This window comes from Microtus oregoni, unplaced genomic scaffold (genome assembly GCF_018167655.1).
Source record: "Microtus oregoni isolate MIOR12 unplaced genomic scaffold, Mior012 000025F_ref0000491, whole genome shotgun sequence".
Classification (NCBI taxonomy): domain Eukaryota; kingdom Metazoa; phylum Chordata; class Mammalia; order Rodentia; family Cricetidae; genus Microtus; species Microtus oregoni.
In genome coordinates, this window is record NW_024543084.1 from 21837725 (window position 1) to 21861160 (window position 23436).

Below are 23436 nucleotides of genomic sequence, written 5' to 3' on the forward strand. Positions count from 1 at the left end.
AGGCAGGGAAGTTTCGTTTCTGTAAAATGAAGAAGATCCTCAGTTTTCATATCTCAATCTACTCAGGGGAAAGTCAGCAATCTCATGGATCGAGAGATCTGGACAAACAGCTGCCAGTATTGGAAGGGATCGGCAGTTCTTAAGAAGAGAGGGATGCGACTAAAGTCGGCGAAGATAAGATAATTCAAAGCCATTATCTCTTGGTTTTAGGCTGTTTTTCATGACAACTTATAAAGGGCTGGTTTTGGTAACTGGAGTAAAATAGTTCTAGAAGTGACCGATGATTATGGGAAGAGTGACTGTCAGCCTTTGGCTTATTGTGAAGACTTTTCAAAAGGTGCCCATTCTCACAAACACCTCAGGCACAGCAAACATGGCAAAAGTAGTCCCAGAAGAAAAGCTGGGTGCTATGGGCCTCTGTAAGCTGATGACAGGCAGGGAGGGGTCTTGTGGGAACGCAGAGACTGGTTTGTTGAGCAGGGTCTGTGACAGTCTTAGTCTGGTAGTACAAACAGGCCCACAAACAACTACCGACAGTATGTGGTGACACACACAAGAAATTGGCATACAAGGGGTCAACTTTTAGAGGTCAAACACGGGTGGGGTGGGAGGGAACATAACACAACACAGACTTAGAGACAACTGGCAGAGCATGCAGCAGGTCACATAGGTTGTCGGGGTTTGTGGAAGGGTAGGACACCAACCCTAAAGGAGTTTATTCTGCATAAAGGTACTTGATGCGGTCCTGCTCTGTTACTTGTTACCCTGGAACTTTAGACGGTTGGACATATTTGGAAGTAAGAAAAGAAACTCCAGACAGTGTACAGTTCTAAAGTTGTGTGAGCGGTCACGCTCTGAGTTAGCATGGCTTTTTAATTAGCATGCACTCTTCAGCATGTGCTAGGGCTGGAGCTCAGCAGCCCTGTCCCTGCATGTGAATATTTAAGTTTAGAAAGCTGCCACATTCCATTAGAGGTGGTTGTGTTTCAGCAGTGGGTGCAGGAGCTGTGTAGACTTTTCAGATGTCCTTTGAGATTTACGTGGCATTGTAATTGGGAGATGCTGGTGCTTAGTGTGTTGTGCATGGTGGAATGTGAGATTACCAGCTGTAATGAGACCCCAGCAGCATACCTCGGGAAGGTAGTTAAAGTTTTAACCTTCACAGATAATGTTACTTGTGGGTTTCCATGAGATAATTTATACCATTCTTGTCTAGCCCTGAAACTGCAGAAACTAAAACAAATATCAAGTTATGCTACACGCACACATGCACACACGCACGCGCACACGCACACACGCAAATATTGTTTACAGGGAGCACTGTAACCATAGAATGCAGGTCACAACACTAGATAATCATTTTTCTGAAATTGGAACTGTGGTGAGAGGAAAAAATTACAAAGATAAAATTATATGTTGACTTTGGTTCCTTGACAATCCGTTGGCTGTCAAGATGAAAGCTGAGGATAGTGGCAGCATTCCTGTTTCAGTCCTGGGGAGGCTGAGGCAGGAGGACAGTTGTAGCTACCTAGCAAAAGTGTCTCAGAAAAAGATTTTTAAAAACACCCTCCAATATAACCTTTATTTCATATGTTTGAATGTTTGCTTGCATGCACACACGTGTACCACATGGGTATCTGGTGCCCAAGGAGGATAAAAGTATTGGAGCCCCAGAACTGGAGTGACAATTGAGAACTGCCATATAGGCACTGAGAACCCAACCCAGAGCCTCTGCAAGAGCAGCTGGTACTCTTGACTGCCGAACCATCTCTCCAACCCCGACAAAACCCAGATGAATAGTTGGGGTAAGGAGCACCAAGGTGCATGGGTTTTGAAGAGGCCTGTTTATGCCTTGGGCTTTCGCTTCCCTGTGTAGGCCTGCTAATAAAGCAAAAAAATTCACTCCTAATACGAATGGAAGTCAACCTTCCAGGAAGACTTTGGGAAGATCATGCGTGTAAATGGCTACTCAGGTGTATCAACAGCTTGTTCTCCAGTCTCTTGCCCCAAAACCTTTTTTTTATATTCATTTATTTATTTATTATGTATACAATATTCTGTGTGTATGCCTGAAGGCCAGAAGAGGGCACCAGACCTCATTACAGATGGTTGTAAGCCACCATGTGGTTGCTGGGAATTGAACTCAGGACCTTTGGAAGAGCAGGCAATGCTCTTAACCTCTGAGCCATCTCTCCAGCCCCCGCCCCAAAACTTTTAAAGAAAGTTTTGTCCTTGCCCTTTTGTTCAGTTTTAGTTAAGACTTGCAGTCTACAGATGGCCTTTTGAAAGCAAAGGTAAATGGCATCTTTTATTGCGGATACACAGTAAAGAGAAGAGTCTGACTCACTCTGTTCTGGGAGAGGAGCTGCGCTTTAGAGATGGGAGCTGTGGGTGTCTCACAGGCTTCCACTTAGGACTTGTTGAGGATGGGTAGATCGTGCAGTGGAGTCAGCAGATGTTACCCACCTGGACCCAGGAGTCGCTAGAGTCGCATGGTTTAAATCACAATGCCATGATTTGGGGGATTGTTCGGAGGTTCTGTTTTCTTGGGTGTACAAACCGTGACTTTGGGGTCAGGCCGAGTGGTTTCATCTTAGGCCTTTCAGTTTTTGATCATATGGCGTAGGCTGGTCATTTGTTATCCTCTGCTCCTTGCCTCCCTGCATTTGTGAGATAGGAGTGAGGGTGGGAGCGCTTGAGCAGAGTAAGTGGGGATGGGGACATGGTTAGTGTAGTGCATTAGATGTGAATTCTATCCCCCATAGAGAAGTTTCTAGTGAAGAGAGGAAGTAAAAGTGTGATTTTCAGTGCACTTCTGAAATATAGCAGTAAATTCTATATGAAAGGTGCACTGGCAACTGAGACTTAAAAATTCGTTTGCAGTATAATAGCTGCTTTCATAATTGATTTTTTTTTTTTTTTTTTTTTTTTGGGCTCTGTTATCAGTTCTAGAAGAGTGAGACTTTTGTAACCTTGCTGGGGAAGGCTAGTGAACACAGAGGAATCAGATCAACAGCAGCCAGCACGGTTGTCTGCACAAAGGAAGAACACTGGTCAAGCAACTTCCCTTGTGCATAGGAACAGATGAGACTTAAAACCCTAGGTGCTAGATTACGGGCCTCTTGTAGGGAAGACCTAAAAAATGCTGTGTGATGAAACCACTGAAGTCTTACAGCTAGTAATTAACAAGGCTGGGTTCATGCTTAGTCTTTATTCCCTTATGTTCTTTAAGCCAAGGCTGATGAGATGCTCAGTGGTAAAGGTGTTTGCTAACAAGCTTGACACCCCACCCCCAGCTTGTCTTTATAAAAAATTAAAAAAAAAATATTCTCTAGTCCTTTAAATAGATCTATCAGAACCAGACTCTAGAAGTTTTATTGTTTGTGTTCTCCCCTCCCTGCCTCCAGACAGGGTATCATTGCTTAGCCCTGATTGACTGGAACTATGCAGACCAAGTTGGCCTCTGCCTCTTGATTCTGGGATACAGGGGACTACCATCACATCTGGCTTCCTTGTAACCTTTTGGAAGCATACCTTCTCTGCCCTTAAGGAACTGAGAGTTTATGTGAAGACTGAGCCTTGGGGCCCAGGAAAAGGTGATGAGCTTGGTCCTCAAAGAGGGTCCTATTTGTTAGCTGCTTCTAGTTACTCCCCTCTTCCCTGACTTTCCCAGGTTACCATTCTTGTTTTCCAGACAGTTGCACTATCCATCCCTAGCTGTCTTGGAGCTCCATTTGTAGACCAGGTTGGCCTTAAGCTCCCAGAGATCCTCTTGCCTCTGCCTTCTGGGGTCAAAGGTGTGCGTCATCATGCCCCAGCTCTTGCTGTTCTTGAGCCTTTCCACTTCCTCATATCTTGATCTCACACAAGGCTGCCCTCCTCAGGCTTGTGGTGGCCCTTAGTGATTCTTTCTACCCAAGTTCACTAATCCTGCGTGCTCGTTCAGCTGCACTTCAGGGCTTGTCATGGTCCTGCTGGCTGTTCATGAAGTGGGAAATGCATTTCCAAGTTGTTTCTTGCCCAGGTGGGTTGTTTCCCTTGTTGATTTGTTACTCCTCCCCTGTAAGTTCAGTAAACTTTGAACGAGTCTAACTTAACTTTATTTTGTCCCTTTCTGTAGACACCCTTTAGGGAATCTGCTGTGGAAACCTACCATTGTCTAGAGATTATATCAGTTACTATTGTCTTTTCCATCAACCCACCAGAAATTACAGACAGCCCCTGTGTGCCGGCTGCATTCATTCAGAGGAGTACTCAGTGGCCACAGCATGCAAGATGTCCATGTGACACCCTCTCTATACCCCTCTTAACCCATCCTTTCCTTCCAGTGGACCAAGCTGTCCTCACCAGGAGTGTGCTTGACACATCTATCCTGCTTTTGCCTCTTGTCTCTCTCTAGTGCTTCTAGTCCCGGGTTCTGCAAGCACAAATCTAGCCATATCAGTTCCTAGCTAAAAGTGTACATGGCTTTCCACTGCTTAGAGGGCTGATGCAGCATGATGTGTAAGGCTCTCGGGAATTCAGCTCCGCTGTGCCTACCTGCCTAACCACACCTTCCCCACTCCTTGTTCCTGACTCTTGATGCTGCGTCTGCCCTCTACTTTGGTTTTCTTTCACTCCATCTCAAGACTTGGTCCAGTTCTCAAGACCTGACTAGTAAAACCTCTGACTACCCACTTCTTTTTCAAGCCTGCCTCTTGGTAGCACGCATTTCAACCTAGTAAGATTCCTTTCTCCTTAGGGATTTCAATGTTCCTCCCTGACAGGCTCTGCTCAGACCTCTTCCCTAGTACAGTGGTGCCTGAAGTATGTGATTACATCCAGGCGTGCATTCATGCAGAGCTGATTGAACCTAGACATTTTGTAAACAATTTTGCATGACTTGAAATTTGCTTTATTTGTGACTATCTTGAAATTTTCTAGAATGCGGTACTCTGTTCGTTCTTGGCTCTTCTGCCCATCATTCTTAGATTTTGAGGCTATAGAAGCAGGATAGTGCAGAGGACACTCTCCACTGGCCTTGAGCATTTGCAGGTACCTGGCCACAGGATGGGACTTAGATCTGTTGAGACCTATGCTACTGTTGAGACCTATGCTACAGATTCCCTTCTGTTTTTATCCCCTTTCCTGCCACACCTTTGCCTCCTTCCTTCCCTCCTTCCCCCTTTTAGAACTGAGATTGAGCCTAGGGTATCACAGGTGTAAAGCGCTTACTCTGTCACTGAACTGCATCCCAAGCCCAGGTCTAATCTCCTCACCTTCCTTCCTGTTTTCAGTGATAAACTGTTTATCTGGCCATTTTAGTTCAGGAGCGCGATAATAGATTTTGAGAATTACTAGGCATATTTACCACATTCTTTTTAAACTTTGGCTTTTTTTTCTTTTCTCTCCTTACATTTGATTCAGTGCAGCCTTGGAAATGTGTTTGTGTTCATTGTGCTGTGAATGCTGATCTCCTGTCCTTGTGGAAAGCAATATGTTCTCATCTCTTTTGGTCCTTTTCCCTTTGGAAGCTTAGGTATTTTCTTTCCAGTCACTGTCATAGATTCCAGTAGAACCACTTGCCTGCCGTCAGTTTTCCTAATGGTAGGATAGGGAGAGAGACTTTGGTGGTGCCAGGCACTAGTTTGGCACAGATCCCTGGCTCTTTTCACTCGCAGCCAAGTGCCTGTGGGTGCATCCGCCAAGCTTTGTGTGCGCCCTCGTGTTCTCACCTGTAGAAGCAGACAAGGGCGGCGGAAGGAGGCATGGGTGTTCAGCACAGCAGTTTACTGCAGCTTCTTTCTTCTGCCCTAGAGCTCATCAATAGATTGGTAAATCCTGTGTGCCTGGAGATTCCTGTCTTTTTATTCTTCTTCGGAGCCCTTGGACAGAGGCACTGTCTCCATTCTTGCAGGCTACAGCTCAGTGAGTGACAAGGCTTTCTAGAGCTTTGTTCTTTCTAGCCTTTTCTGGCCCATTGTTACTACAGCTTGTGTGCACTCCAAGTCTCTAGCTATTGTCAGGGTTTTCGGACTCAGATTATCTGGGACAGCCCAGATGGGCCTTCCTATCCTTTCTGAGAACTCCTAAAATCTCTCCTGCACCCACCACAAAACAAGCTTTCCTTGGTGAATTGCATCACTGACATCCTGGTGCGTCCACACAGGGCAGCATACTGAGCTGTCCCAGGAGAACAGCTTGTACCACTCCAATCAGAAGGACACATTCCATCTTTTTTTTTTGTTTAAACTTACTTGTTCTTTCATTCATTTTTTAAGTTTGATTTTAAAAACGGGTTTATTTTAAACTGTGTGTGTGTGTGTGTGTGTGTGTGTGTGTGTGTATGTGTGTGTATTTGCACATAGAGTAAAGGTGCTGATGAAGGCCAGAGCCATCGGATCTCCTGGATCTGGAGTTACAGGCTATCTCTAATGGGAACTAGAAACTTTAAAAGCAAGCCCTCAAGTTTGGTTTTTTTTTTTCTTTTTTTATTGAGAAAAGGAGAAAAACAAAACAAAACAAGTTTCCACCTCCTCCCAGCTTCCCATTTCCCTCCCCCTCCTCCCACCCTATGCCCCCTCCTCCCACCCTTCTCCCCCTCCCCCCACTCCTTTCCCCCTCCCTCTCCAGTCCAAAGAGCAGTCAGGGTTTTCTGCCCTGTGGTAAGACCTAGGACCTCCCACCTCCGTCCATATCTAGGAAGGTGAACATCCAAACTGGCTAGGCTCCCACAAAGCCATCACATTACGTAGGATCAAACCCCCGTGCCATTGTCCTTTGCATCTCATCAGCCCTCATTGTTCGCCATGTTCAGAGAGTCCAGTTTTATCCCATGCTTTTTCAGTCACAGTCCAGCTGGTCTTGGTGAGCTCTCAATAGATCAGCTCCACTGTCTCAGTGGGTGGGTGCACCCCTCGTGGTCCCGACTTCTTTGCTCATGTTCTCCCTCCTTCTGCTCCTCATTGGGACCTTGGGAGCTCAATCCAGTGCTCCTGTGTGGGTCAGATAGAGACAGAGACTCAAGTTTGGTTTTTTGAGATAAGGTTTGCTTTTAGCCCAGGCTGGCCTTGAACTTGATGATCTTCCTTCCGAAGTCTCCCAAGGGCTTGGATTCCAGGTATCGGCTGAAATACAGATATTTGTCGAAATTGGTAACTTTAAAGGCCCAGTTGCTATTTACTTCTACACAGTGATTTGTAGGTATTCGACAGGCAGTCCCCAAGAGCTCATGCCAGACCTGAAATTTGGACGTCTTTACTTTGTCACCCACCCCAGTCTGAAAAACAAATTAACTTTTCTACTGTAAAGGATGTGGCCACATGTGGGATACATCACATTTGTGTAAGAAGCCTACTACTGGGGGAGGGAACTTTTAAAATACTCTTTCGAGCTCTAAGTTTTATTCACCTACCAGCCATTAAATTTAGGCCCCATCAATGGTATAGTTAAAACCTCAGCCTATTAACAGGTCACTACAAGATGTCATATTCAAGCCCTTTCTTCCTTGCTGTTAACTGTCCTTGAGTGACCTCCAGTTGAGACTGGCATAAATTTGGAATTTCTCTCTTTGGTATTGGCCTGTCCTTTATCTTTGTCTTTGAGTCTAGCAAAGCTGTATGTTTGAAGTAGAGATTGTTCCTTAACTTATGGTTATACATGTTGGACACTGATTTCCTGGGATACAAAGTTGGAAAAGGTATGAAGTGTAGAAGTGTTGTCCATGTTTAAGAACTCAAACTCAAAAACCACACCCAGACTTAACCTGCTCTGCTTCAGATCATCAGAGCAGTAGGCTGTTATTTCTTGTGTATGTGTTTGCATACGTGGATGATGGAGTTCAAGGTCTCTGTTTAATCAAGCATAGAAAAGCTTGCTGTTCCAAATCAAAGTAAAGAAAGATTATGTGAGTTTTCCAAGATTAATTTGAATTATTTTAATAAACTAAGTTCTGATTGATTTATGATTTAACCTTTAATTTTTAACCTCTATGAGATGGGCTCTTACTATGTATCCCTAACTGTCCTGGAATTCATTATGAAGATTAGGTTGGCCTCCATCACTACATCTGCCTCAAGAGTGCTAGGACTGAAGGCATGTACCACCATGCCATATTGTGTGTGTGTGTGTGTGTGTGCGCGCGCGCGCGCTTGTGTGTATGTCAGCCATGTAAAAAAATTCCAACAGTAGGCCCACTGAGACAGGCAGATCCCTGGGGTTAGTTTACAAGTCAGTCTAGCCAGTCAGTTTGCTTCAGGTTTAGTGAGCAGCAACCCTATCTCAAAAAACCAAAAAGGTGGAAAGCAACTGAGGAAGGCACCAACGTCAACATCATCCTCTGGTTTCTTGGTGCACGTATAGTGGCCCCCCCGCCCATCTCCAAGGCAGTAAAAACAAGCAGTAGGCACAGAGAACCCTGCCCTTCATGACAGAGGCCACTTCCTCCCTTTCCCATACCTTCTATCTAGCTATTTAACAGAAGGTATTTTCCTACAAAGAATCAATTTTGTTTCTTTTTAAATTCTAAAATTTTTAGTTACAAATGTATTGTTTCAAATGACTGCCATATACATGCATTTTTACATTGCAAATAAATAGTATGTTAGGCTCTTAGTCAAATATATACTTAATATTTTCCTTGCTCCTGGCCTAAGTATGCTCGGTATGCATAGCCATAACTGTCAGGTTGCACAGGGTTTCTTTAAAGAGGATTAATTTGAAGCTGAACAGTGCAGGGTGCCCATTGGCTGGCATATCTAAGATCACTTTAGTGAGAAGAGGAATTGGATTGTAACTGTATATGGGATAATGTGGAGAAGTTTCTCTGCAGTACTATTTGGACCCACACTGTAGCAGATGCAGAGGTAATCTATCAGTTTGTGAGTGTCTACAAAACACAACTCTCTAGATAACAGGTTTCAAGTAAAGATTTAATACAGTCTCCATCTCCTATGATATTGCAGTGACAGTTTAAAACTCATTCTCTAAATCTCAGCAGACTTTATAGCTAGCAGTGGGCCAATATAAAGTTTAATAGCGTTACAACACATAAATCATCTTTTAAAGATGCTACTAGTAGCTCCAATATTAAATGCAGACAATCGCCTGTGGTATAAATAATTTATCAAACACCGTTTCAGATTAGCCTTCCATGCTGAGTTATTTATTTTAGCCTTTTCTGTACGATTCCTAAGGCACTTTTTGAAAGATCCATTACTGGTCAGTTTAATGAACTTGGGGGTCTGTTTTGTCCCCTCAAGCACTCGGGTACAGCTGTGGTGACCATTACATGGCCGACGTGGACCTCTTTGTGCCTTTTACAAGTGCTGCCCATTTGTCATGTAGCGGTAAATGGAGCTGCACATTGGAGTCCAGGGACCCATTGTGTGGTGCAGTGATGGAGACAAACAGATAGCTCTATAAAGTGCTGCTTGTCACAGCTGACGTGGAGCGCAGTACATCACTCTTACTGTGATCTCATTTAAGGAGCAGGGTGGCCCGCGGGACTGATACTCCCAGTTAGTTTGGTCTTTGTAGCCATAAAGAAAGAAGTGCTCCTTTTATATTCTCTGAACTTTTAGGGAGTGTGCTTTGCTTGTATTAATTATTACAGGAATTTCTCCATGGCACTGGGTGAAGGTTTGTCAGCAGATTTGACTGGTCCGCCCGCCTTTCTCTGGCTGAGAGGTGGCCGAGTCTTTTCAGGAGCCCTCTGGCTTGTTTTATTAAGTATGTTACCAGCCGTTAAGCATTTGCCATGCGCCAATCACTATAGTAGTTGCTTTCTGTGCTTGATTTCTAGTTTTTGCAGCAGACCTGTGAGGTAGAATGTATTATATTAGGGAGGAGAAGAGCGATCTCAGAGAGGTGGCTACAGGATGTAGGAGTCTGAAGATAGAATTCTGTCTGTCTTGAGCCTGAGACCCTCCTGTGATTTGTTTGTTTGTTTGTTTATTTATTTGTCGGCAGGGTCATAGTCTTCTGTATGTGTTTTTAAGCTGCTCTTTTATGCTGGATGGCTCTTTTTCCTGTAGCAGGGATGTGTCCTGTAGGTCTAACACTGAAGTTCCCTTGAGATAAACAATGTAAATCCATGAGCAGCTGGCTGGTTGGAGGAAGATGCTGCACAGCAGGGAGAGAATACAGCACCTGGGCCTGGGCAGCTGGGGATACAGGGTCTGCATGACTGGGTCAGAGCCCCTCTGCAGCACCTGTCCCAGGCAGATGTTGCTCAAGACCCAGATCACCTCAATGCTTCCAGAAAAGGGAGGTAGGTGCAGAGTCCTAGAAAGATTGACTCCTAGAGAAATAAACAATATTTCTTGAATGTTCTGTGTGCCAAAGATGATAAAACGAGGTGTTTTCTCCACCTCTTAGGATTTTCTTGATAGTTGCCCAAAACATCAATAGCACATGTTAAATACAAAAGTTATTTAACTGCAAAATTTTACTATAAGGAAAAAAATACATAAATTTACTAGTGGTATAGGTATATCTGTGCCTAGAAATCCAAGTCAGTATTTGACATATAAAGCAGGTTCTCAAGTTACTAGGTCTCTGGAAATACTTCTTGAAGAGACTGTGTAAGCAATGGGTAGGCAATAGTCACTTTCAGCCTCCTGGTGTTTTGAGGGAGTTTGGTTAGGAGAAGGACATGAAATAAAACCTTCATCTTGATTTTGATTCCTGGCACGAGATTGTAGGAACATTACTTCAGCACTGTGGAAAACAGAGAGGCCCTTGTCAGGCAGGTAGTCTATGGGATTGTGGGAAGCACAAGGTCCTCCACTCCACAATAGAGGTGACTGCCAAGGACCTGATACTTGGACCACACAGAAATTGGCAGCCACTGTTCTTAAACTTAACCCAGGTATCGAGGCTCATAGTGACAGGGAGTGACACAGCTTTGGTGTCCCTGATTTGCGAAGATCCCAGAGCCCGAGAAAGGTTATTTGTTAGCTAATATGACTTGTGGCTACTACAAACCTGTTTTACTATTTACTGTTTACTGCTAGCTGTGTTACCATGGGGCTCCCTCTCAGCCATACTTAGTATGAGCATCAGAAGGTGTTTGGGGGCTGGAGTGAAACTGGTTAATGGTTATTCAGGTGCCTGACTCAGTTTATAACATATGGGTGTGGGTGTGTCTGTGTGTGTCAGAGACAGACAGACAAACACAGGAGCTGGAGTTCCTCAAATAATCATCTCCCCTAGAATTGGTGAAGAAGCTTTAAATGTTTCCCCAATTTTTAAAAGCCTTTACACTTGACTATATAATGATGATTTTTTTTTATAATGATGATTTTTACAATTGAACCAAATTATACATAATACAGTCAAGTTTTTGAACTTTTTTGAAATGTGCTTTTACCAGCAAACTGCTTCCATTTCCAAATGTTTGCAAAATCGGAAAATCACCTGCACTTGACGCAGGTGCTCCAATTGAACGGAGACAGGCATGAGTAACGCAATTCATGTTTCCACGCCCTCTACATCATCCTCCCTTGGGAACTAAAGGTCTGCAGTGCTAAGTGCTGCCTATTGGGTTTTTGTTTCTTTGGTTTTTTTTTTGTTGTTGTTGTTGTTGGGTTTTTTGTTTCTTTTCCTCCCTGTCCCATGTGCCCTGCTCAGAGCACCAGCAACAGAGATGAGAACAGACAAAGAGAGGCAATGGTTAAGTGGAGAAAAGAGAAGGGGGAGAAGGGATGGCAGCCCTGAGCAGGGGAGCAAGCAGGGCGCTCCCAGCATGCGTGCACATGCACATCTAAGGTTGGTTAATATGCAAAGTGAGTTGGAATGAGGTTGCATTTGTTAAGCGGATGGTTAGGTTTTGCTGTCTATGTGGGAGCAGTCTCCACTACCATCTGCTCTGCCACTTTTTCTGGTTTCTGGTAAGGCTTCTGTGGGACTATTGAGAGTCCCAGGAGAGAGTTCCTGATTAGGTAGGTGGTCAGTCCTGTGGGGTGAATTCTTACAGCACTGTGCACATGCACATAAGAATAACTTGCTTTACTGCCCTCACGAATGTGTCTGGCTGCTGGTTTTGTAAGGATCCCTTCCTCTCTTGCAGAGCTTCCTTTCCTCCTCTGGGTCTGTAGAGGGCACTCCTGTCACTAGTATTCCAGCCTGGCTCGGATTCTCTCACAACGTAAAGCCTTGAATTTATTTGTCCATCAAGATTCTTAGGCCAGATTTGGGGCATTTGGTGCATGGGAGTTGGAGCTGGAGGTTGTTTACTGAGATGTGTGCATTTTGCTTGGCTCGCATGTCTGTACCCTGTGCCAGATGAAGCACATAGAAAAGGCTGGCTCGTTCTCTCCTTGCTGCATAAAGGATTTCTATCGTGCTGCCTTGCACTGCACCAGTTTCCTGGGTGCCTTTGTTTACAGGCTGCCTTCTGCTCTCCTTGAAACTTCACGGAGGCAGCCATTATTGTCACTCTTTGACCCTTGTCATGCCCTGGAGCAGTCACATGGGTCTGAGGCTCCCAGTGAACTTCTAAAATCCCAAGAGGGTGAGGTTCTGGGACCTCTGGCTCTGGTGTCTCACTTGGCATATGATGGCTCTTGACTAAAAATGTTAATGAACTTTTGGGAGAAGCAGCAAGTCACTTCAGTGAACTTGTAGGTTCATAGAGGGTAGAGACAAATTCTTCAGGAGCAAGTAGTCTTAATGTGTCACTCCCCGGAACTACAATTGTGCTTTGGTATCAGCTTGTCTCAGCCCCACGGTGCTGACTTTCTCCATTATGTTACCAGGAAGTTGGTTTTGTTAGCTAGTAGTTTTTGTGTTTTTCTGAGCCTGTTTACCTTTCTCCTTTATTTTATAAACTGCAGCTTTGTCTTCCCCATCCATGGGTGGGAGGATTCTCTCCTGGAGTCACTGTTAAGATACTTTGATCATTTAGCAAACTAAGCCCATGAGTCAAATCCAGCCTGACACCTGGATTAATAAAGTTTTATTGGGACACATAATCACCCTGTTTATGCATGGTCTTTGACTGTTTTGTGCTAGGTGGTTGTATTGCGAGGTTATAACAGTCAACAAGCATGCCCAGGAATCTAAAATATTTACTGCCCGGCCCTTATGAAGATGTCTTAGTTAGGGTTTCTGTTGCTGTGAAGAGACATCATGACCATGGCAACTTTTATAAAGGCAAACATTTAATTGAGGCTTCCTTACAGTTTCAGAAGTTTAGCCTGTTATCTTCATGGTGGGAAGCATGGTGGTTTGCAGTCAGATGTGCTGAAGAAGGAGCTGAGGGTTCTACACCTTGATGCACAGGCAACAGGTGAACTGTGTGTACCACACTGAGTTTAGCTTGAGCAAAGGAGACCTCAAAGCCCACCCCACAGTGACACACTTCCTCTAACAAAGCCACACCTTCTAATAGTGCCATTTCCTCTGGGCACCACAGAACAGCTCACTGAGTCTTTAAATGGTGGGTGCTGACGGCATATGATGGGAGACACCGTGTGAGGAAGGGACTCGGGCATGAAGGGATGAAAGGCCTGTCCCCCACTTATCACCTACAAAGCTTTAGGCCAGTTCTCTTTTGAAATACTGGTGTTGAGGCTCAGGCGGTGGTGGCAAACAACTTTAATCCCAGCACTTGGGAGGCAGAGGCAGGCGATCGCTGTGAGTTTGAGAAGAGTTCAGGAACTGGCTCCAAAGCTACAGAGAAACCCTGTCTCGAAAAACAAACAAATAAAAAAAGAAAAGAAAGAAAAATGGGTGTTGAAAATGTCATAGTTTTAGGGAAATTTTAAGCAGCACCACAAACGCATGTATGAAGCATCCTGTGTGTTTCTGAGCAGCCCACCATTCTTCATGAGCACAAATCATCTTGGCTGCCCTTTGCTTTCTTAGGAGGAAGAAGCAAAGAAGTTGGTGAGTGAGGCTATCGCAGCTGGCATCTTTAATGACTTGGGATCTGGAAGCAACATTGATCTGTGTGTCATCAGTAAGAGCAAGCTGGACTTTCTGCGTCCCTACTCGGTGCCCAATAAGAAGGGGACCAGGTAAGTGAAGGACATGGCATTTTCCTTGTGTCCTGTCACCTTTGGAATTTCCGTGTCATCTGGATTGGGTTTTCTGGATTCTTTCCCACACTGAGAAAAGCCTGAGTTCTAAAGCAGCTTATACAGCAGGTCTTGAGTCCAGGCTGCTAGTTTATGATCACAGGCTGTGGTCAGGTGTGGAGAAGTGTCTTCATCTACTGTGTGTTGACAGGAGAGAGCTTCAGGCTGAAAGCTGGGACAGAGGTCTCTCCTCTTTCCTCCCTCCCCTCATGTTTTCTTCAGCATCTTAAGCCAGGAATGGCATCTTGTGAGGTGTTTGCGTTTCATAGTTGCCAGTCCACAAACTTTTATGCAGACTGTCCCAAGACATCCTAAAGGTTCTAATCCAGTGGCTAGCAGCCTCTGAATTGTGGCCATGGTCATTATCTGTTGTTCATGCTGAAGGGAGTTGTGCCACTGAACCTGTGGCCTGTGCTCTCTGGATGCTTCCCCTCAGTGGTACAAACCAAGATCCAAGCTGTGAGGTGATATTCTACATCCAAAAGGCCTGGGACCTGGTGTCTGCATTTACCTGTAGCTCGTTGATTGACAGTTCTTATAGGTGTTCAGCTGCTTGAGCACTGTGGGTTCCGAGTTCTGTGTTTAGCCACAGTCATCTAAGTCAGTGAGCAGTAACTGGGCCTGGGCTCTGGTTAGTAGTGCAGACCTCTGCAAGGCTTCTACACCCACTGAGGATCCCTAGCTCTAGATTGACAAGGAAAGTGCCAGTAGCTCTTTGTCGTTGGCTGCTATCGGCATTGTGGAAGCTTAGTGTCAGACAGCTCTGGAATGGGTTAAGGGGTGGCTGCTGGTTGGGATGGTGGCTGTGGGTATCAGTCCTGTATTTGAAATGATAGAGCTAGGCTAGTGTGATCCCAGCTCCTCAGATCTTGAGTGAAATGGGAAGGAAGCTGCCTCTAATATACAGGGGTGATTTAGGAGACCAGCTTCCACTGAAGGATGCTGATCCTTTGGGAAGAGAACTGGGGAGTGGGTCTGCTCCATGTGGATTGAATAATCAGTTCCCTAGGTAGAGAATTCTAAAAGCCACCTTTGAAAACTGGGCATGGTTGCAAAAGGAACCTTTGTGCTAAAGGAAGCAGTGTGGAGCCAGAGATGTGGTTTTGTGGCAGAACATGTGCCTAGAATGTGTGAGGCTCCAAATTCCATCCTAGCCTTCGTGTGGGTTTAGACCCAGCGATGTGGTGAGGAGGCTGGTAGGGTGACGAGGAAGGGGCTAAGCACAGGCAGGTGAGCAGTAATCTGCTCTGGGGCAGCACCAGGATCTTCACACTTCAGAATCCCACTCTCCTCTGGACTGATGACTGTGAGAATGCTGCCTAGATAAGGAACCCTCCCCAGTACGGGCAAGAGGTGAGGGCAAAGGCTTGCCAGTTGCTCCATGCGTTTAGCCACTATGAACCTGGCTCTTGCCCTGTATGCTGCTAAGGCCGACAGCCTAACCCAAAAGGTATGGGGCTCTCATGTCCACTCCCCCTAAAGACAGGGTAAAGGTCAGATGAGTCAGCCTCTTGGGCCACTGGGACTTTGGTCTCAAGGCAACACTTAACTGCCAGTAGCTCAGTCTGGTACACACCAAAAGATATCTTTAAACCTTAAGGGAACAAGGACAAATGTGTTTTGAAAAAGTACCTTCTCCTAAAGTCCACCTACCTGAGCATCAGGTACTCTTTCTTTCTACCCCCCACCCCCGGCCCAAGTGCCTGTTTGAATGGAGAATTTCCTACGAGTATCTGATCAGGGTACAGCTCCCATTGGTGGGTACCAGCTTACTGAAACTGTCATCCCAGCATGAGAAGTTGTTGTTGTACTGTATTTGGCAGCATCAGGATTCTGGAGAGGTAGGAGATCACATGTGGATCAGGGTGCGCACTTGGCTCAGAGACCTGCCCCAAGGACAGTTGGCCTTGTGTGTTCTGAAGTGATGTCTGGACTATGTTAGTTGTATTGCTGGTGCTTCTAGAGTTGTGGGGCAGAAGGCCATATTGTGTCACTCACATTGCTACATGGAAGGACGTAAGTTTTAAGGAAGTGACAGCCTGAAGTCAAATGACCAAATACATCATGTACTGAGGATGGTGGAGTGTTGAAGGAAAATGGAAAACCAGTGCTTTTGTATTATCTCTTAAGTGTTAACACATACCCTTCAAGTGCCCCATTTTGTAGCATTTGGCAGTTGACTCTCTGAAGCCCCAGGACTCCAGTCAAGCCTGTTGCTGTCTGGGCACAGTGTCTGTCTTGGCCTAACTGCTTTTGTTTCTCTCATCAGGTTTGGCCGGTACAGGTGTGAGAAAGGCACTACAGCTGTCCTCACTGAGAAAGTCACCACTCTGGAGATCGAGGTGCTAGAAGAGACTGTCCAGACCATGGACACTTCGTGAATGGTGCTGGGGGTGGTTGGTTATATCTTTGAGTAACTGGGGTGCACCACGCTCCAAAACATACATTCGGCTACTGCTTGCCGAGTGAGGCTCAATTAAAAAAAAGACAAAACCCAGTGAGTGCTGGACTATGGGTCTGGGCTCTGCTGACCTGACTCTCCTGTGTCCTGAGTTCCAGGGTGTGTCAGTGGTGTGGCCTGAAACCAGAATGAGTTCCTTTGGCTCTCCGAGTGACTGGCTATGACCCAGGCCTGTGCTTGCTTACTTCGTTTTCACTTAGAGGCAGCCCCACGCGTCTGTCCTTCCTAACAGGGTGATTCAGTATCTAGCAGCCTGCATTTCAGGTGGAAAGCAGTGAAGGAGTCTTGGGCTGTGGCATGACCCAGTGGACAGCTTGCCTTGCATGCACAAGACTCCAAGTTTACCCTGGTATCCTACGCTGCCTTCCACATAGATACACGAGACAGATACCTTCAGTTTGAGGTCGTGGACTATGCATGCTCAGGTCCAGAGAAAGGTAGCTGTGTGAAACTGGTGAGCTCCACTCTGGCCATTCTCGTAACAATCAAAGCAGTGCTTGGGGTTTGTTGTTTATGATAATTAGGACATAGCTTTGCACTGCTCTCTGGATGATGATTGGTGGAGACTCTGGACATCAGAGGCCATTTTATTGGCCAGATGGTTCTCTTGGTTTGGGCAGTGGATGGACAACTGAAATTAAAAGGCTAATTGTGCGAGGGACACAAGAACAGCCTCTGAGAGCAGACGCGGTGCTTACCAAGAGTCAGGAAAACTTTGAGGAGTCAGTGCTGGGCAGGAGATAGCTACTCTGGTCCTCCCAGAGCATGTACTGTGGGGCGCTCCACAGAGCCCGCTTCCCTTGTTGGAAACTGCTGGAGCCAGCTTGAGTGAATACAGTGGGTTTATTTATTGAGGGCGGCAGCTTGGCTGATGATTCTCAGAATTACTTGGGGAACTTAAAGATATTCTGGTATTCCTTGGACGTCTGGGGCCTGCAAGTTGCTGCTAAAGGTGCCTCAAGAAGTTGTGCTGCTGCTGTGTGCTGGATTTGGTCTGCAGTCCAAGATGACACTGACGTGCTGTTAGGGCCACCCCTGAGCCGCTCAGCAGTCACCCCCTTCCCATTTTGTCTAAAGAGCAGAGGCCCTCCTTGGAGTGCAGGCTCTGTGCGGAGAGTGGTGGCCAGCCAGGGACCCTATTTTTGGGAGCTCTGGGTAGTAAGTTCACCTGGCAATGACTTAAACATATGACAAGACACAGCACCACTGGCCTGTCACCAAGCAGGTATTGCTTGAGTACTGTAGTACTGCATAGATATATCAATATCAGTTGTTCCTTCCTAAAGCTGTGAGCCTCTAGTACAGCTCCTCACGGTGTGCTGATCCCAGTCATAAAGTTATTTTGTCGCTGCTTCATAGTTGTAATTTTGCTACTGTTAGGAATCATAATGTAAATATTTTTGGAATATAGAGGTTTGAGAACCACTGGCATAGTAGAACAAAATAATTCAGACTGTTTCCTCCAGCACTTAAGTTTCCTTAAATTCACATTTATAAGTTAGTCTTCACAGTTAATCCTATTGAGAACAAAAAGTAAATGAACATATTTCTGCTTTTCCTGCACTTAATACAGTTGTATTTTTAATTCTTGACTCTCATGGTCACGGACTTGAGTTTTCTGAAAGAGTGACAGGCTGCATTTTTGGATCACCTGCCACTGCTGGCTGATTTGCATCTCTCTCTCTCTCTCTCTCTTTTTTTTTTTTTTTTTTGAGATAGGGTCTTATGTAGTCCAGTCCAATCTCAAACTTCCCCTTAACCCTCCTGCCTCTGCCTCCCAAGTGCTGGGATAACAAATCTAGGCTGCCTTGCCTAAGTAATATCTTTTGTTTAAGACCCTGTCAGTCACCTGGAAGATAGATGACTCATTAATCCTTTTTGCAGATGAGGAAATGAAGGCTCAGAAAGGCCAACAAACTTGTCCAAGTCACACTAGGAAGATACAGAACCAGAATTTGTAAAGCGCAGTGTGAGGGCAAAGCTCTTGGATTTTTCTTGATCTCTTCCCATGGATAGATAATGCTGCGCACTTATCCTTCAGTGAGCCACAGCATTCCAGGAGGCCATGGTACGTGGCAGGGACGCCACACCTCTCAATGTCTGATGCTGGGTGCTAGTCACTGTCACTCACCAGTTATAAAATGCAGAGAAGGTATTAGGGAAATCTCTACTCTAAACTGTTATTTCCATTTCCCTTACAAGAGAGTAAATGAAGCACACAGCCGGGTTGTGTGAAAGGTACTAAGAACTAAAAACAACTGCTGGTGGCCATTTTTGCAAAGGCTCACCCACACCCTTACCCTGTTCCCTGCAAGCCTCCTGACACTGTGGGCCTGCACAGGTCTGAAAGGACCAGGCAGAGGTTCACATTGCAGTTGGCACAAGGGGCTTCAGTGACTGCCTAAGCCCCTTCCCCCACTAATAGCCCAGCTCAGATTGTCTGCAACAGTTCAAAAAAAGGACTTTGGAGTTTGACCATAACCCAGCTGCTTTCAGCTCACTGGCTGAGGCAGCCACTTTTGGGAGCCTGCTGAGCCCTCTGGTCTTGGCTTTGGGAACTTCCAGGTGCCACTCGGGGGAGACGACTCAAGTAAGACAAGTGGTGGATGGCTTTGATGAGGCATGCTGCATTCAGGTGCTTGATGTCCAGACATGCATCTGCCTAGCCACCTGGTGCACATATCCAATGTCAGGTCGGTGGTTGGGGTCAGGGTAGATGCACATACTGACCAGCTCCCGAAGCTACAAGGAAAGAGCAGTTCTGTTAGTTAAACCTACATCCACATGTTTTGCAACATGGCACCTCAGATGGCACTGTTGTCCCCTTTCAAGTGAAGAATGCTTTGCAGGATAAGGTATGATCACACAGCTTTTGGGGAGGCTAGGCCCATGCATACCTAGGCCTGTCTGGTTCCAGAGGTGATGCTTTGAGACCCTGAGAGTTGTTACCCTCAAATAATCATCATTTTTCAGCTGTGCACACCTTTGTGCAGATTCATGAGTGTGAGCACTCTGCACATGTGTGTCTGCTGTCAGTCACACAAAGCCCAAACCAGAGAAAACTCAAGGAAAGGGCTTATTGATCATAATAAATGCATTAACATGCAGCAAGGCTGCAGTCTGAACACCCCCTGGCCTCTTCATTGTGCTCATGAAAGACACGCTTTTAATTATCCAGACACTGAAGGCTTTGCCCGCCAGGGTGGGGGAGGGGTGCCTTAAGCCTCTTATCCCTCTCGTTCTGATAGCCAGAATGCTAGTCATTTTAATGGTAATTAAAATAATGACCTTAGAAAGCCTGGGTCTTAAATGTGCTACACTGGGCAGGCTGCAAAGTTTTCCATCTCAGTGCCTGCTGCTGGGGATGCTGGTGATACCAGCAAAAGTAGATAGAGGGAGGGAGGTCCTGGACTAAAGAGCTCTAGGACCTCAGGAAGGCAGAGCCCCGGGAAGGCCCAGGGATGTTGCAGAGACCCTGGGCTGCAGCATACACCTCAGGTTAGGGGCTAGGACTGTGCTTCCTCACTGAGCTGGCTTAACTGGTCTATAGAACTACAGTATGTGCTTCCCTCCTTTGCCTGGCATTTTGTGATCCCACAGCCGGAATCCAGGAGCAGTTGAAGGTGGTGTCCAAGGTCATCTACAAACAGTGATTTCTAAAGCTGCTCTGGAAGGGAACCATGGCCGACCCATCAGGTAAAAATACAAAAACCACATCAAGATGAAGTCTGCCCTGCAACCACTTAGAAGCAGACTACAGTTACCAGTCATAAGGAGAAACAACAAAAATGACAAGCTACCTTAAGATAAAGCTTTAAAAGTGGGGTGTATTTAGGGATACACTGTGCTAAGTAACAGAATCTGCAGCTGCTCCTGCCGTGGGCATGTGCTGGTAAGGCAGAATGGCTGCCCAAAGAGATAGAGCTCTCTGAAGTGGAGTGTATGATGCCCACTGGCAGACTGGCACAGGAGCACAGAACTGATTGGAACCAAGTCACATGTCTTGTAGAGCAGAAGTTCTAGTTTAAACAAGGAAAGGAACAATGAATTTTGTGAAGAATGCAATCCGTTCTTCCTTTCCAGCCAGCCTGTTCTCCAGAAGACAGATACTGTCACCAGAGGGGCTAGTGGGAACTCCTCAAGCCACTGGAGCAGAAAGACTCCAGACTGCCACACGTCAGGGGTGGCCACTGAACAGGTTGAAAGCCAGTGGACTTGGAGGCTGGCTTAGAGCTTCCATGCAAAAGGAGTTCCTTGTAAAGCCTCAGCTCATCTGATGATGGGCTGTCCTTAGGCAGTGGTTCTCAACCTTCCTCACGCTGCGACCTTTAATACAGGTCCTAATGTTATGGTGACCCTCATCTAACATTTTTGTTGCTATTTCATAACTAATTTTGTTACTGTTATAAATTGTAATATAAATATGTTTTCCAGTGTTCTTAGGTGGCCCTGTGAAAAGGTCCTTTGGCCCCCAAAGGTTGAGAACACTGCCTTAGTGGAAACATAATGAGGGAAGGGTTATACTTATGAGCCATTATCATGAGGCAGTGGCCTTGTGTTCTGTAGAGTGGACCTGGGAAGACCTTAGACTCTCAACGGACATAACAAATGATGTTTAGCAACATTTACATGAAGCTGTTACCTCCAATAGCTCCTTTTGATGGTGGTGGTAGATGCTGGCTTGGCTCTACTAAACATGACACATGATTAATCCTTATTGTGAACCGGGACAGGAGATTCTAGTTTTGGTTCCATTTTATAGACGAGGAAAACAAGCCTCTAAGGGCAGTGAAGGGAGCATACAGACCTGTCAGGAGTGTGCCAGGAGACCTGAAAGTTGCCCCTCATAGTTTACTCACAAGGAAGATATAATTTAACCCATCTATAAAATGATGAATCTGAGGATGACTTCATAAAATCAGTAACTGTCCAGAGTCCCTGCATCCTGCATAAAATGTGAAAAGTCAAAAACCTCCAGAGTTACAGGCCTGTTACATGGAGCAAGAGACCAACCAGCTAGCCTGGGGTGCCCATCTCCCACCTCCCTAGTAATCATGCCCCTAGCCTGGCATCAGCTCCTAGCTGAGCTGTTCCTACAAGCCTCAGGAACGTCAGCACCATTCCATCTGGACCCCAGCTTGCTCACCTTCTCAGAGTAGTGCTCCCCTGGGAGAGGTGGGTAGTCACACTGCTCAATCTTCTGGCAGAGGGAGAAGAGATTCATCTTATCTCCATAGAAGGGGCTCTGGAGAGCTGCCATCTGCCAGGGAAGGGATATAGACGATCAACCATCAGCCTCAAGGTCTAAAGGATTTCAGAAGCCAGAGGGACCACTGGTTGGTCCCCAGTGCAGTGAGTGTCCTGTGGGCTTCTCCCTGTAGCCTAAGGAGCTGGGATTGCAATAAGGAAGTGCTGTTGAGTCCTGAGGTCATGTCCCCCAGCTCACTAGTTCCCCTTCTCCCAAGGACTGACTGACAAGAATGGAGACTCTGCCCCCTAGGTGGTGTATGGGCCCAACAGGTTCTCATTATTGTCTTTGTGTGTGTGTGTGTGTGTGTGTGTGTGTGTGTGTGTGTGTGTGTGATGCAGGGGACAGTCAGGACAGTCAGCTTCTGGTGTTACCTTTTCTTTAAGACAGCGTTTGACATGACACTTGTCAATGAGTGGTATGCCAAGCTATCTCAGAGATCAGCCTGTCCCCACCTCCCCGGTACACATGCCCAGCACACAGCTTTTGCAGAGTGCTGAGTCTTTATGCATACAAGGCAAGCACTTTGCAGCTAAGCTCCTTCCTCTGCCCATTTCTGTTTGTTCAGGCTGACTTGAATTTATGGAAATCCTCCTGCCTCATACTCTTGGGTACTTGGGTTACAGGCAAGTCAGGTATGGTAATACCTGACTTGGACTGACATATCTAAAGAGTGGTGGGAACATGTCTGCCTGAAAGATACCTTCAGTGAAAGGTCATGCATGAAGGGCTAATGCTCTTGGGACAGATGTGGGGAGGGGGACCTGGAATCACTTCCTTCACTGCTGTCTGCAGGCTAGTGCCCTTTCCCTCAGGGACACTCCAGGGGGAGAGACACTGGGCTCTGCAGTTGCCTGTCTGGCCCCGCTAAGTTGGAAGCCCCAACTTACATGGTGTGGCAAGGTTCAGACACCGCCCTGAGCACCTTGAAGAGAGGCAGGCAGATGGGCACTGGGGAATGACAGGACTGCTGGACAGTGGCCCTGCTGTGTTCTTACCCAGGAGAGAAGGTTCATGCCTCCCTCTTCCTGAAGTAGCCAGATTCCCCACCCACCTGTTTGAGGCCTTCAGACACCTGGGGAAAGCCTCAGAGATGCTAGCCTGGCACCTGAGGGCCCCATCTGCTGATAAATCCATAATGGCATTCAAGTGCTTCCTCTCACTCACTTCCTGTTGCCTTCTGCCAAAAGACAGCCTAGATGTTCCTGCTAGTGAAGGGTCATTCACTGGGTAAGGTAATCAGGCCCCACCCAGTCCAGGTCCCGCTGCAGAGTTCCCGCATACCTGAGGAGTCCTCTGGGAACTGGGTCAAAGTTCCAGGTTAGGTCAGGAGGGAACCCAGGGAAGGTGTGTGACTGTCAGGTTTGCCCCCACCCTCTGCTCACAGCCTGGTTCCAAGAACAGCTCGCCATCTTCAGAAAGGGCCAGTGGGTCCACAGATGGCTTCAAAAGTAGGGGACATTGGTTTAGGGTTTGATGCAGGAATCTTAACCTGGGCTAGGCAAAACAAGCAGATAAGTATGGAGGTTTGTGGGACTGTTGACCTTGGGGTCCTCATGGTGGAGGGAACACAACTGGCCCATGAGCCCCACTTCACAGTGAGGCTGCAGTGACCTCTGTACCAGGCAGGCAGGGAGTGGCAAGTATACAGAGGCCTCACCCACACC

At 46.3% G+C, this 23436-nt stretch overlaps 2 protein-coding genes across 4 annotated transcripts in view; one reads left to right on the top strand and one right to left on the bottom strand.

The window, feature by feature from the left end:
• Psmb7 (proteasome 20S subunit beta 7) overlaps positions 1–16557 on the top strand; it is a 59584-nt gene extending 43027 nt beyond the window's left edge. The window contains exons 7-8 of the mRNA XM_041674238.1: positions 13849–14000; positions 16330–16557. Of these exons, the coding sequence (XP_041530172.1) occupies positions 13849–14000; positions 16330–16441 (264 nt within the window). The 3' untranslated portion in view covers positions 16442–16557. The remainder of the gene's footprint in view (positions 1–13848; positions 14001–16329) is intronic.
• A 501-nt stretch (positions 16558–17058) lies between these two features.
• Nek6 (NIMA related kinase 6) overlaps positions 17059–23436 on the bottom strand; it is a 74825-nt gene continuing 68447 nt past the window's right edge. For 2 of the 3 annotated variants that reach the window (XM_041674235.1, XM_041674236.1), the window contains 2 exons: positions 21668–21781; positions 17059–19263 (listed from right to left, as the gene is read on the bottom strand). In XM_041674235.1, the coding sequence (XP_041530169.1) occupies positions 19153–19263; positions 21668–21781 (225 nt within the window). In that variant the 3' untranslated portion in view covers positions 17059–19152. The remainder of the gene's footprint in view (positions 19264–21667; positions 21782–23436) is intronic. The other variant, XM_041674237.1, reaches the window with a different exon arrangement.